Source organism: Coenobita brevimanus, chromosome 78, assembly GCF_032717465.1.
Source record: "Coenobita brevimanus isolate Jiangsu-jjx chromosome 78, ASM3271746v2, whole genome shotgun sequence".
NCBI classification, from domain to species: Eukaryota; Metazoa; Arthropoda; class Malacostraca; order Decapoda; family Coenobitidae; genus Coenobita; species Coenobita brevimanus.
The window spans coordinates 878747-894251 of NC_137031.1; the positions used below are offsets into that span (position 1 = coordinate 878747).

At 44.2% G+C, this 15505-nt stretch overlaps 1 protein-coding gene and 1 pseudogene across 1 annotated transcript in view; one reads left to right on the forward strand and one right to left on the reverse strand.

Annotated features, from left to right (window-relative positions):
* Window positions 1–2964: 2964 nt before the first annotated feature.
* The window catches only part of LOC145408838 (peptidyl-prolyl cis-trans isomerase-like), a 32872-nt gene continuing 20331 nt past the window's right edge, over window positions 2965–15505 (forward strand). Inside the window, exon 1 of the mRNA XM_080279478.1 lies at window positions 2965–3126. Within this exon, the coding sequence (XP_080135604.1) occupies window positions 2965–3126 (162 nt within the window). The remainder of the gene's footprint in view (window positions 3127–15505) is intronic.
* Window positions 10060–10175, reverse strand: LOC145408904 (5S ribosomal RNA; annotated as a pseudogene).

Genomic DNA, 15505 nt, shown 5'->3' on the forward strand with positions numbered 1-15505 from the left:
TCACCGGGTTCCTGCCAAAAAAGTTACTCACTGAAGCGCACCGTGCTGCCAGGCTTAACTTTGCACGTCACTACGTGGACCAAAGCCTAAACTTCTGGTCCAGGTGGTGGTCTCAGATGAGAAAACTTTCCGATCTTGCCATCACGGAAATGTACACGTGTGGAGGAAGAACAACACCTGGTGATGTTTAATAACTGAACTGTTGCAGAAACAATAATATTAAAGTATATGACCCTGATAATTCACACCCACACACACCCACACACCCACACACACACACAAGATAAGGGTCACTTTTTAATCTTATGTGGTATACAAGTTCGTTTAATCAGTAATTAATAACAAAGATAAATGAGAAAGACCACGGTTCACTTTCCAATGTTAATGTGGTACATAAGTTGGTTAAATCACTAATTACTAACAGTGATAAATGTAAAGGTCCTGGTGTTGGTGGGTGTTCTGAATTATTATAATAGTCTTCCTTTAGTAATTCTAGACTCCTAAACGTCTCCGCAACAACTTCCCACAATATAGAGTTGTTACCCACGGATCACCTTCCTTTGATTTCCAAAGAGACTGGAGTGAAAGCAGTGTAGGCTACAATTTCCAATTATAGATTATTTTGTATTAATTTCTAATACAAACACGGTATCCCTCTAATATTATGTAATGTTTGTTCTTGCCAGCGATGAGCAAAACAATGTTTATAAAGAGACAAGAAGTGGGCACGTGACATGCAATGTGTGGGGTTATATGTCCATCCATGGCGTAGGAGATGTAGTGAAGATGCAGGGACGATTCAGTGCGCAAAAATATAGTCATATACTGCAGGATTTCTTTCTACCTTCCTGCGAGAGAAAAATTTCCCCTTCTCTCCTGGACCAGCCATCTTGTCCAAGATGGTTGTCCTGTACACACAGCAGGAGCAGTTAGGAATGGTTTAGTAGTCCAGAAAACCTGCAACTCCTACACTGGGCGAGTAAGGGTTGTGACTGTAACCCAATGGAAAATATCTGGGGAACCCTGGTTAACACATGGCAACCAGGACCAGAGAAAACGGCAGACCAGCTGACGGCCCACATTATGACTCAGTGGGAAATATTCCAAGGGAAGCCACACCTCGTAAGGAATGAGGTGGCCAGCATGCCCGATAGGCTTCGGGAGGTTGTGGAGAAGCAAGGTGGCTGGACTCATTACTGAGGGATATGTCTGTGTAAAATAATATACTAAGATGTATTAACAATGATATTATATTCCCTTAATTAATGTTGCATTATGTTCTTTTGCCTAACCAACTGTCAATATCACCGTGAGTAATACACTCGTGCCAATGACGTTAGCCCTTCAAGGTCTACTAAGAACTAGGGTATATTGTACTGGCAAACACCTTAGGGGTTACAAAGATAAGATACAGAAATCTAAAGTATGTGCCGTATCAGATAGTGCTGTTGGCTAAAAGACAAATAATCATGTCTGATTATAAATGCCATAGCAATGGAAAGATTAACAATTATTCATGAACAAGCAAATATAGGATACTGCGGAATAAAAGTCAGTTCAGATCTCATGGTAAACATTATACTTATCTACGGCAAAAGTTAAGCAATCATCAAGGATTCAGTAATTGCAGCCTTTTTTTAAGCAATGTCGAACACACTTGAAAAAACTCATATTATTGTGGGTATGGTCATATTATGCACAATACACTGTAGCTGTTCTTTATGGGTTATCTGTTATAAAGTCAGATGCTACGGCAATACCTTTTGCCGCTTGTTCGTTAAAACTGTAATTAGTTTCCCCGATTATTAACCTGTCAGACCTATAAAACATGCCACCACTTCCAACTGTTACCATTTATCAGACTTCTAGCACTGCCGCTAAATGACAATTCCTGTATGTGTTAACCTCAACACACAGCTTGTGGTAGCATTCTGAGATATATGTGGAATCCCTAACTCAGTGTCGTTACCACTAAAAAGAGGTTGTTTTAGCTCATTCACATCGTAAACCTACGTTTTTAACAAATACACTTGTGCCACATCTGTATTACACTGATGCCACATTTACTCAGTCACGTTCCCACCTCACCTCACCCCCAACACCGCCACCCCCTACACTTGCACCAGACATCTCCCGGCGACTCTCCCTCTCACTAGTATTATTAACGATTCGGATTAACTGAGTCGAGCTGCACATGATTCACACCAAGGAAAAAGAGGATTGACAATGCTGGTTGTACCAGCCATAAGTGTCTGCAATAGTACATTAGCACATAGTTGGCAGAGCCTCCAGCACTAATGTTTGTGTTAGTATGGACAGGTGCGTGAGGCCATCAGGACGGCCCTGGATGTACTGGCAGCGGAGACTGATGCCACACACACCCCCGCCCCTCCACCACACCCAGACCCGGCTTCCACCATCATGGACAAGATCAACACCATCACAAAGATGCCACAGCAAATAACAGTAAGTTACCCACTACAGTCTCATGCTTCCCCACCAGTATTGTCTCCAAGTAGTAATATATTGCCAGTTTCCATAAGAATGTACTGATAGTGTCCCATGTAGAGGCGATGGCTTAATCGGTAGACAGGTAGCCTGCAGTCCTACCAGACCCAAGTTCAAATCCCCCTGGAGGAGGGAACGGTTTAAGGATTTGAATTTCATAAAACAGACTTTACTGATCTACCAGAAGACCCCCCGACATGTCGTAAAAATACCCCAGCTAATACCAATACACCAGTCCTGCATGAGACAGCCCTAGCATGTATTCAGTATTGACGATGGATGTTGGCGCTGAAGTGGTGACATGTAGAGGTGTATGGCATGAAGGAGGACTACTGAGCCTTGGGAGCAGGCTGTGAAGCCTATGCCCAGAGTCGAACACATAAAAAAAAAAAAATATAGATGCTGTTTATATATACTGATGTATGGTACTGCCCACAGGTTGAGAACCTCCTGGAGATGAGTCAGCGCATCAAGACGCTGGTGCATCATGGCCTGGTATTTGCCGTCCAAGAAGACCAAGGTGGCATCCGGTCCTCCAGGATAACCCTAGAAAATGACGGGATATACATGCACTGCCTTCAGGATCAGCTGCCACCCCCCCACGCCCACACACTGCAGGTAACTCCACCACTGTGACATGTACCATCAACTCTCTCACCTGTCTGAGTCTTACTCCTTAACATCCACATAGCATATACCCGCCTGTGTTATACTGTGTCCAGCTGCATGTTTCCTATGCACGTCAAACCACTGACTCACTCCCTCATCATCTCTTTTATACTCCATTCAACTTTTCTTCACCAGCGTTTATGTCATCACCAAACTCTTCTTCCTTAATGCATTTCACCTTCGTTTTATGTTGCACAACAACCTGTTTGTTCTTCAACATCAGTAGACTTGAAATGCTTCAGTGTTTGCAGTGTTTACATAACATCCTGTTTGTTCTTCAGCATCAGTAGACTTGAAATGCTTCAGTGTTTGCAGTGTTTACATAACATCCTGTTTGTTCTTCAGCATCAGTAGACTTGAAATGCTTCAGTGTTTGCAGTGTTTACATAACATCCTGTTTGTTCTTCAGCATCAGTAGACTTGAAATGCTTCAGTGTTTGCAGTGTTTACATAACATCCTGTTTGTTCTTCAGCATCAGTAGACTTGAAATGCTTCAGTGTTTGCAGTGTTTACATAACATCCTGTTTGTTCTTCAGCATCAGTAGACTTGAAATGCTTCAGTGTTTGCAGTGTTTACATAACATCCTGTTTGTTCTTCAGCATCAGTAGACTTGAAATGCTTCAGTGTTTGCAGTGTTTACATAACATCCTGTTTGTTCTTCAGCATCAGTAGACTTGAAATGCTTCAGTGTTTGCAGTGTTTACATAACATCCTGTTTGTTCTTCAGCATCAGTAGACTTGAAATGCTTCAGTGTTTGCAGTGTTTACATAACATCCTGTTTGTTCTTCAGCATCAGTAGACTTGAAATGCTTCAGTGTTTGCAGTGTTTACATAACATCCTGTTTGTTCTTCAGCATCAGTAGACTTGAAATGCTTCAGTGTTTGCAGTGTTTACATAACATCCTGTTTGTTCTTCAGCATCAGTAGACTTGAAATGCTTCAGTGTTTGCAGTGTTTACATAACATCCTGTTTGTTCTTCAGCATCAGTAGACTTGAAATGCTTCAGTGTTTGCAGTGTTTACATAACATCCTGTTTGTTCTTCAGCATCAGTAGACTTGAAATGCTTCAGTGTTTGCAGTGTTTACATAACATCCTGTTTGTTCTTCAGCATCAGTAGACTTGAAATGCTTCAGTGTTTGCAGTGTTTACATAACATCCTGTTTGTTCTTCAGCATCAGTAGACTTGAAATGCTTCAGTGTTTGCAGTGTTTACATAACATCCTGTTTGTTCTTCAGCATCAGTAGACTTGAAATGCTTCAGTGTTTGCAGTGTTTATCATTAAGCTTCATCACAATAGTCTGTAATGGCAGTGTCATTCTGTAGTTCAAAGCAGTTATTGGTTGTGACCTCATTCACGTTGTTAAGTAATGCCTCATTTATCCAAATGATTCATAACCCAGACACTGTTATCTGGCTGTATTAAACCATTATATGTACAGTTGGCCAAGATGAAAGTGCACCAAATATGCTGGTGTGTGGCGATATCTGGCAGCTGCTCCGTAGTAAACACTCGTATTTTTTCAATGGATTACTCAGAACCTAAAACCTTTGTAAGGATGCACGTGATTGGCTGAAGCGTTAAGTATCGGAACAAATATATCGACCCTTGTTTATTATAAAATATTAACTACGTGGCAAGAAGTAATGTATACAGATAATGTTTAAGTACTAAATAAGCAAGATGCAATTGCAGTTACAGTATGAATTACATTTAGGAATGAGTACCGGTTAACTTAAATGTAAGCATTCAGAATAGTGTTTCAGAGGTTAGTTTCGAATGATTTTGACTTTTGAAGCAGCGGAACCTGTCCGAGGCACATTGTCTACTGTAGTTGGTGCTGGTATCTATCGAGATGCAAAATTTCCTTACGAAATGGGCTAATATGAGAGGTTAGGCAGTTACACACTCTCAGGAATTCTTCAGTGTAATATATATGTGATATAAGATTGGCCATTCCAGTTCAATGACACTAGCAATGAAAATTTTGTAAATCTTTTATGCAAGTCGTATGATATGCCTTCAGTACGATGTCATTTATAATTAATTCACTTTGGTTACAGAAAATTAATTTTAACTAAGAGAGAATAATTGCCTGCTCAGCTAATGAAACTACCTTAACTATTCCCCCTACTATCATGCTTCGTAACCGAATACGTGATGCAGTTTAAGTACTTCATTGCAAATTGGTACTAACAGCAGCGAGTGTCCACACTATGAATCTGGTAGCCCGCTACTTGTAGAGCTCCACCGTGAGTAGTGGCTCTCAACCTCGGGTAAATTACCCCCAGCGCAGTCACTGCAGTCATTCTGCATTTAAACACATTCTTCGTCATATATACGCTAGGTCCAGTGTCTACATAAAAGAATGTATTGTTTGTGTATATTATGGCCAACAATCCAAAAGTAATTAGAATGTAAAAAAAACAGCTAAGGTAAGCTGCAATGTTCTAGTAAGTCACCAGGGATCAAACTAGCTACCCTAAACCCGCACCCATTCACCCTTCCTCCATTTCCCTATGTCAGTGCACCTCGCCGCATCACCGTCCATTCGACAACAGATATGACCTAACTACCTCAAATAAGTTGATGTTCGTGTAGAAACTATAATCATCATCATCATCATCATCATCCGGACCTCCTTTCCCACCCAAAGGCAGGGTGAGGAGTAGCAATGTCCAGACAGCCCAAACTTGCCCAGTCCAATGGGCCACGCTTCCAGCCACTCATCATTCAAGCCCCCGGAATCCTGGCTCTATCGAATACGCCAAAAACATTCACCACATTCTGTAGCTTCACATAAACGTATCCGATTGAGTCAATAGATGATTAGAGTTTATAGTTTCTGCCACGTTTTTTAACATGGCAGAAACTATAAACATCTATTAAACGTTTGAATTTTGATATGATTTGTGTTGTTTGCTTTAATTTCATAGGACGTCTACTATGAGGAGATTGCTCCAGTCGAACTGGAGGGGCCTAAAAACCAAGCTCGGCATACCTCTTCACACCACACATTGCTCCCATGGATCCTTCCTCCCTTCTCATCTCACTATGGCGTGGAAAGGAGGGATACCTTTAACAAATATACAGTATATCCTCATGCCTGTCATTGCACCCATATGTGCTGGGCATCATTTTTTTTTTTTTTTTTTTTTTTTTTTGTCAATCATCGCGTATTTCTATGTAGTTCAGGATACAGAAACTATTTTATGAAAAGGAGGGTAGGAATAACTACGTAAGAAAACTGTGGCGTGACGAAATAGAGACGATGGGAATTTTCGGCATTTAACCTTACGTTATACCGACAAGTGTATGCTGCATACTGTTAATTATATAAGGCTAGCTAAACGGATATCATCAGATAGGAGTTTGTGCTTAGTAATACTGCGACCGAAAATATCTGAGAGCTATATCAAACACCAACACGTTCAGCAAGATACATGAAGGCTGGTAACGAGTAATATACCTACATGTTCTTTAGAAACAGTGAAGGTTAATACTGTGTTTTCCTTTGATCAATGATGCTCTAAGATTTTAATTACAGGGAAGTGTGTATCGGGGCTCTAACACGTTCTCGTAATTCACTGTGTAGCCATGCGCTCAAAAATCAAACCACTGCATTACATTTATTATTTTTTATACACCTTCTGTTCATGCCTTTAATGCACAAGTTTTATATTTCCATCCCCTACATATTATCCCACTGTAAATAAATACATTTAATTTTTACTTACTAACATTAGTAGGGAAACAGAAATATTAACCTGCATGAGAGTTATTAAATGTGCACCATAAAAAGCATGACAAGGGAGTGTTGCAAGAAACAATATTACTGGACAGTTCAGTACTTTGTCCAACCAGCAGTCTTCACGATTACACTGTGGAGGCGCTCTGGGACGGAAGCCACGTGGTTGTGAATGAGAGTCGGTTTCCCTCTCAAGACTTGCCACGCTGGTGTCATGTATTGCATGAGTTGCTCTGGCGTTCTTTCCTGCGCTGGCTGCCATATACTCACAATGTTAGCTCACACTTCTTCTGTGGGGTTCATGTCAGGGCTGTTGCTAGGCCAGGGTAGATCAGCGTGGCACTGATCCTCAGACCATCGTTTCACTACCCCAGCTGTGTGAATAAGGCTGTTATCCTGTATGAAGATAATGGTCTCTGGATATGGTAGGGCGTAGGAGCGGACAGAGGGCATCATCACTTACTCAAGTATCTCCAGATACTTATCTGAAGTGAACCTACCCTCTATCCGTGTGATCTCACCAACCCCATACAGGAAAATCCATCCCCACACGTTGCAAAGCACAAGACTGCAGCGAGCTATCTGGTAGATGTTCTCCTCATACCTAGAAGACATGTTATATAATGTATAAAGATATGTTTTGGTTTTTATTTCGTATGTTCACACTTGTAAAATCTATCTATATCTATCTCTCTGTCTATCTATATCTATATCTAAACCTATCTGTCTATCTCTCTCTCTCTCTCTCTCTCTCTCTCTCTCTCTATAATTACTTCGTATTGTCTCTCCTCCAAGAGTGAGGTTTCCCATAAGATGTGGAGCTGAATGTTTTCTCATCAGAGAAAACTACTCTCTCCCAGTGGTCCAAGCCATCCTCCACGTAACTCTGGGCAAACTGGAGCCGAAATTCCCGATGATGTTCCGTTAACCTGGGTTTGATAGCTGATGTTCGGTGGCTATAGCCCATTTCCTTCATCCTCTGCCGTATAGTCTCCGCAGACACATCCAGCTGCAACTGTTCTCTAGCTGCCATAGTCTCGCTGAGTGGATGGGTTTCAAAATACTCTCATAGGCTGATCCTCCTCAGCCGTGGTTTTCCTCAGCCGTCCTGGTTTAGGGTGATCTCTCAGATTGCCTTCCGCCTCCCACCTCTTGAGCCAGCGATATACTGTACAGTGGTGCGGTGAATGCCAAGTTCCTCTGCTATATCGCACGTTGATAGGCCACTCTCATTCCCACTAACCTCCCTCGCAGGGCAAGTGTGTCACCTTGACGTTGTTCTATATTTGCTGCCATGACGCGCTATGACGGTGTGGGTGAGATGTATGGATCCTTCATCACATATTTATGGTGTGAGGAAATGAATGAGACTATGGCAGCACGCTCTTATTATCTCATCTATTAATTCGACCTCCCCATCTATTCAAGCCCAACATATGATAATTTAATTAATTACTTTCTTTAATCACTGAACTATATTCAGTGGTTTTGATGCATGATAAAATACTTGCGTTTCACCGTTTAGGTCATGATACGAAACCATCCTGCTACCGCTAGACTCCTGTGTGCTATGATGCCAGCTACTGTGATTGTGAACTGATATTAAGGCACTTTTAGTTCTCCGTACAAAGGCAAACGTTGTTGGACCTGTCTTGTATGACATACGTTGAGTGTAACCAACTCCTTTTTTGAAAAATCAAAACACATGGTTGTAATCAATTTTTATTGGGTTTCTGGCCATGAAAAGAAAGAACAACTCTTCTACTTTCCTGTGATATACTTACTTTAGTAATTATTGAAAAATAAAAATGTTTTATGGGTGACTAAAGGAACCTAACCAAAATTGCCTTTTTTTTTTGACGTTACTGAATAAAAAATTAATTACTCGGCCCGTATGAGGATTTAAGATCTGAGATTATATATGCTGCTTCTCAGGTCCCGTGGCCGTATCCTGTAAGTGGCTCACACTTCTGGCTCATGAGGGTCACTGTGGGAAGACACCCTGAAAAGGGCTAAAAAAAAAAAAAAAAAAAAAAAAAAAAGGAAATTTTCACTATACAAATTTTTTATGACGTTATGGTTCCCTGTATATACACCCTAATGACTTTGTAAATTTCGTTTGACACTAAACTATGATTTTAAGACCCAAATGATGAGGACTGATACTTTATATGACGATAATATGACGATAATATAAGACACAATGTTTAGTTTTCTTTTACTGACCTACATCCCCTCACAATCGGTACACAGGGTTTAGCTGTGGCTGAGACACACTGAGAGGTCACACTTGATGCACTGGTGTTCACAAGAGTCTCTAGTTCTATGTCTGACAGCAGTGTCTTTCCTTTTCCTTTTCCTTTGTCCTTTGCCTTCGATATATTCTTTATATTCACTTTAGTCTTCACTTTAGTCTTTTGTTCCACTTTTATCTTAGTCTTTATATAATATTACTTATAATCAGCAAAAAAAATTAAAAAAAAATAGGAAAAACCCAATAAAATAATATAGTACATAAAGTATAATATAAAGTGTAATATATGTAGTATATATATAGTATTTCTATAATATATAATGTAAATAATATATATAATATATAATAACATAAGATACATAACAAAAAAAACAGTCATACACATATATTTCCAAAAAAATAATGGCACACTCCTATAGTAGTTATACTTGTAGAGCATACGCTAAGTCCTAAAATCGTGTGTCGTGCACAGCATACGATAGGTCTGATGGACTAAAAACGCAAATAAATCCCACAATGGGAAAACAAGAGGGAGCACACTTACTTCACACAATAGGCCTAGGCAAACACTTCACATACCTGGACGGCCTGGCCAGCATCTTCAAAGGAAGACAAGGTACCACATGTTTTACAAAAACAAAATCCCAAAATGGTGAAGATATGCCTTTAAGGGTAGACTCCTGTGTGCTATGATGCCAGTTACTGTGATTGTGAACTGATATTAAGGCACTTTTAGTTCTCCGTACTTAATCATCTCCATCCATCCATCCATTGCCAGACGCCATGTATCCCAAACGGGGTGGCCAAGGGCTTAGAGTTAATTGTTTTACAGGGAGGGGCACTAATCCTCCACCAACCCCACTTGACACGTAGGGATGCCAACAGCATCTGGTGTTCCCAGGCGGTCACCCATCCAAGTACTAACCAGACCCAACGTTGCTTAACTTCGCTGATCGGACGGGAAGCGGTGTACTCAACGTGTTGGTGTTTGATATAGCTCTCAGATATTTTCGGTCGCAGTATTACTAAGCACAAACTCCTATCTGATGATATCCGTTTAGCTAGCCTTATATAATTAACAGTATGCAGCATACACTTGTCGGTATAACGTAAGGTTAAATGCCGAAAATTCCCATCGTCTCTATTTCGTCACGCCACAGTTTTCTTACGTAGTTATTCCTACCCTCCTTTTCATAAAATAGTTTCTGTATCCTGAACTACATAGAAATACGCGATGATTGACAAAAAAAAAAAAAAAAAAAAAAAAAAAATGATGCCCAGCACATATGGGTGCAATGACAGGCATGAGGATATACTGTATATTTGTTAAAGGTATCCCTCCTTTCCACGCCATAGTGAGATGAGAAGGGAGGAAGGATCCATGGGAGCAATGTGTGGTGTGAAGAGGTATGCCGAGCTTGGTTTTTAGGCCCCTCCAGTTCGACTGGAGCAATCTCCTCATAGTAGACGTCCTATGAAATTAAAGCAAACAACACAAATCATATCAAAATTCAAACGTTTAATAGATGTTTATAGTTTCTGCCATGTTAAAAAACGTGGCAGAAACTATAAACTCTAATCATCTATTGACTCAATCGGATACGTTTATGTGAAGCTACAGAATGTGGTGAATGTTTTTGGCGTATTCGATAGAGCCAGGATTCCGGGGGCTTGAATGATGAGTGGCTGGAAGCGTGGCCCATTGGACTGGGCAAGTTTGGGCTGTCTGGACATTGCTACTCCTCACCCTGCCTTTGGGTGGGAAAGGAGGTCCGGATGATGATGATGATGATGATGATGATTATAGTTTCTACACGAACATCAACTTATTTGAGGTAGTTAGGTCATATCTGTTGTCGAATGGACGGTGATGCGGCGAGGTGCACTGACATAGGGAAATGGAGGAAGGGTGAATGGGTGCGGGTTTAGGGTAGCTAGTTTGATCCCTGGTGACTTACTAGAACATTGCAGCTTACCTTAGCTGTTTTTTACATTCTAATTACTTTTGGATTGTTGGCCATAATATACACAAACAATACATTCTTTTATGTAGACACTGGACCTAGCGTATATATGACGAAGAATGTGTTTAAATGCAGAATGACTGCAGTGACTGCGCTGGGGGTAATTTACCCGAGGTTGAGAGCCACTACTCACGGTGGAGCTCTACAAGTAGCGGGCTACCAGATTCATAGTGTGGACACTCGCTGCTGTTAGTACCAATTTGCAATGAAGTACTTAAACTGCATCACGTATTCGGTTACGAAGCATGATAGTAGGGGGAATAGTTAAGGTAGTTTCATTAGCTGAGCAGGCAATTATTCTCTCTTAGTTAAAATTAATTTTCTGTAACCAAAGTGAATTAATTATAAATGACATCGTACTGAAGGCATATCATACGACTTGCATAAAAGATTTACAAAATTTTCATTGCTAGTGTCATTGAACTGGAATGGCCAATCTTATATCACATATATATTACACTGAAGAATTCCTGAGAGTGTGTAACTGCCTAACCTCTCATATTAGCCCATTTCGTAAGGAAATTTTGCATCTCGATAGATACCAGCACCAACTACAGTAGACAATGTGCCTCGGACAGGTTCCGCTGCTTCAAAAGTCAAAATCATTCGAAACTAACCTCTGAAACACTATTCTGAATGCTTACATTTAAGTTAACCGATACTCATTCCTAAATGTTATTCATACTGTAACTGCAATTGCATCTTGCTTATTTAGTACTTAAACTGTAATGCTGTGTTTTTAAGGCGACTTCTCGTCGTAAAACCACTAGCTACTGAAGCGGGGTCCTCTTTCTAGACCGGAAGTAAAGCACTAACAAAGGAACAGGACATAAAAACCAGGCAGTATACCGTATCACATCTATTACCTAGGTCCTACTCATAACAGTACACATAGAATGATATTTAAGATACAGAGATACAGAGTTAACACTTGGCTTCACAGAATAATCATATGCACTACAATTATCACACAGGGACATTGCAAGTGTTCTTTAATAGGGTTCTTAAGTCACTTGGATGTAATATATAAATGGGGTTGTTCACTTTAAGAATACACGAGATTGGGAGTCTGGTTTAGGGATATTACTATAATAGAGGTAGGGTGCAGATAGCGACACTCGACACTGTCACCTGGTCACGGGGACACGTACACTTAACTTTTGACTCGCCCGCGCCCCTACCTCTAGACTCACAGAAAACTCCCTGGTTCCGTAATATGGGGAGGGACTAAGACAATTCACAAAATTCACTTTCTGCCCTGGTAACACTAAATTCTGGTGGGCCACTGTTTACTATATTTTCTTGGGTAGTCACTGTCACTGTTTTCCTCTGTTTCCTGGTTATTGTCACTGGCACTGTTTCCCTCTGTTTCCTGGGTATTGTGACTGTCAGTTGCACTCTAGGGTACAGGGAGGCTCTCCCGTCTGGGGCCTCGACCTGAGAGGCGGCCCTCGTCTTAGGGCCGCGCCGGTGGGGTGCAGGGAGGCCCTTTGGTCTGAGGGCCTCGACCTGATAGGTGGCCCTCAGGACTGGGGCCGAACAGCCGGAGTAATCGGGCCTGTTTCCTCCGACTCCGGGGAGTGAGGGAGCCTGGATCGCCTTCGTCGTGGGTTGTGGAGTCGAGCCTGGGCGTCCTGGGACTGCGGGTACCAAGAGGGAGAGGCGCCGTCAGGACTGGACTGCGGCAGCTTCTCCTACGGGGCTCCGGCAGGAACAAGGAACTCCCGGGTGTGGGCGGTAAGTCCGCTATCGGGCCTTGCCACCACTCTAGTGTCTCCTCCGGGGCTATATTCCCGGATGGTGATGAAGGGCTCCCCGAAGGGAAAGAGGCTAGAGGAGGACTCACGTTGCCTGTGGTCTCTCGAGTGTGTCTGGTGGCCGGAGCCGGGGATCTCTTTCCCCTACTACACACTTTGGCTGTAGCCGTGAACTTGCCCGGCGTACGGGGGACACCTATAGGGTGATCGGCTCGGGACCGCCGGCGTGGTGTTGCTCCCGTAGTAGGAGACAAGCCAAAGGGAGGGGCACAGAGGCCACACTCTCTCCAATATGGACTGAACCTACCTTCAGGGAATTCTCTACCCTGGTACGTGCCCTGGCCGGAGCCGAGTGTCTACCCGCATGAAAGACAACTACCGCCCGCACGTTGCGGCTGGGGACCGTCCACGGGGTGTCGCTTCCGTAATAGGGAATTACTACACGTACGGTAGCAGGGGCTCCTTACCCTGGTCCGTATTCTGGCCGTAGCCGAAGAACAGCAGGAGAGGGATGCATTAAGGCAACTCTCTCTCCCTGGTGTGTTAAGGCCAGAGCCTGGGGTCGCCTTCCCCTTTACACACTCTCTTAGGCTGTAGCCTAGGTTTGTCTTTCTCTTTTTACTTTTTGTTAGGCCGTAGCCTTGGGCCTCCTGCCCTAGAGGGTGTAACAAAGCCATCAATACGGTGTTACCTGGGACTGACTTTATTTCAGTCCCACCCCTATTCTGTCGATCACTGCTCCGCCCGCACAGTAGTTCAGTTCCCCTGATCACCTGGGGTTGGGGCACTTGCGGGGAATAGGGACCCAGGGCCGTGATGCCCTGATGACCCTCTTGCCCGGGGTCACTAACCTCACCGGTGTGTCCTCCTGGGGTGGTGGTGGGGTGGCGGCTCAGTGGTGGTGTGGGGGGTGGTGAGGTGGGAGGTCCTGTGGCGGGCATGGCGGGCATTTTACCACCCTCCGCGTTGTTGAAGTCACGGCCCCGTGACTGGAGGTGGTAGGTGGTGGAGGTGGATGTCTGGTAGGCCGGGGTCAGGTGTTGGGTGAGGCTGACCCAGTGGGTGGTGAAGGTGTTAGGCTCCCGATGGGGGTTGAGCGTGAGGTGGAGGGAGGACGGATGGTTGGTCCGGCGTAGGAGGCGTAGCAGGTGGTAGGTGCCCCTGATTCTGGCTGGTGGGCGGTTGTATGGCTTCCAATGGACTTTCATCACCTTCATCTCAGGGAATGGTGCCTGGTGGAGAGATGAAATTTGAATGCTGGAGAGTGACGGGAGGTTGGTGGTTTTACTGGGGCTAATTTGGTGGGAGGAACGTCGCCCTTTGGGGAATTGGGAATTGGGGAAGGTCCAACGTGCTTGGTGGAGGGGGAGGGTTATGGGGGAGGTGTTTGGGGGGGTATGTGGAGAGGGTGGGTTTTGGGGTGGGTGTGCGATGGGTGGAGGTGTCGGTGTGTATCTTGCAGGTGGGCGTGAGAGGCGTCCTGATCTGGTGGTGGTAGTGGTGATGGTGGGTGTGGGTGGCGAGGCTGGTTGTGTGCGTGGTGGTGGTGAGGGTGTGCGGGGGTTGGGGGGGGATGGTTGGGGGTGCGGTGTGGCGCGTATAATGAGAGTGGTCATGAGGGAGGGTGGTGGTGGGTGTGGAGGTGGTGGGGTGGCAAGTGGTGTGGTTTTCGGGGGGGTTGGGCGGTTGTGGTGATGTGGGTGGCATGGGCGAAGTGGGTTGGGAGGTGGTGGGTGGATGGGTGTTAGGTGGGTGAATTTCAGGTTGTGAGGTAGTGGTGGTTTCAGCCTGTGGTGGTGGTGTGTTGGGGGGTGGGCTGGTTGCTGGTGAGTTTGAGGAAGGGGGTGAGAAGGAGTAGAAGTAGGAGTCTGGGGGGTGATTCTGAGAAAGGTCGGGGCGGACAGGTGTGTGGGCCGGGGTGCAGGTAGGCTTAGCGCGGAGGTGGGCAGTGTTGGGTGGGTGGAAGGGGCGCACGTGGCAATTTCTGTACGTGCGGTGTTGTCCTTGTTGATCTGTAGTGACTTGGTATGGGTTGGGTACTCGCACAATTTTGTAAGGTCTGTTGAATCGGGGGGAGGTTTTGGGTGGGGTAGGCAGGTTTGCGACGACAACGGACTGGCCAGGTGTGTATGGGTTGGAGTGGGTTGCGTCAGGTGCTAGGTCTTGTTGTGAATGCAGATGGTGGGGGCGGCGTTTGAGGTGGTGGAGAGGGTCGGTGGTGGAGGGTGGGGTGGGTGGTTGTAGGTGGTGGCGGAGTGGTAGGAGTAGGGGCGATTCTCCAAAAACTCTCTCATGTGGAGTTATTCCGTCTTCTCGTGGGCACGTATTTAAGCCCCATTGTATGATCTTGACGTGGGCAGGCCAGTCTTCGTTTCCTGTTTGCATAATGCGCGTGTGGACCTGGTTCATAAGGGAGTGATGGCTTCTCTCGCAGATGCTGTTGCCCTGAGGCCAGTAGGGGGATGAGTGGGAGATGTGGTATCCGAATATGCTTGCTAGTTCTTCCCAGACTTTTCCCGTAAATTCTGGAGCGTTATCCGA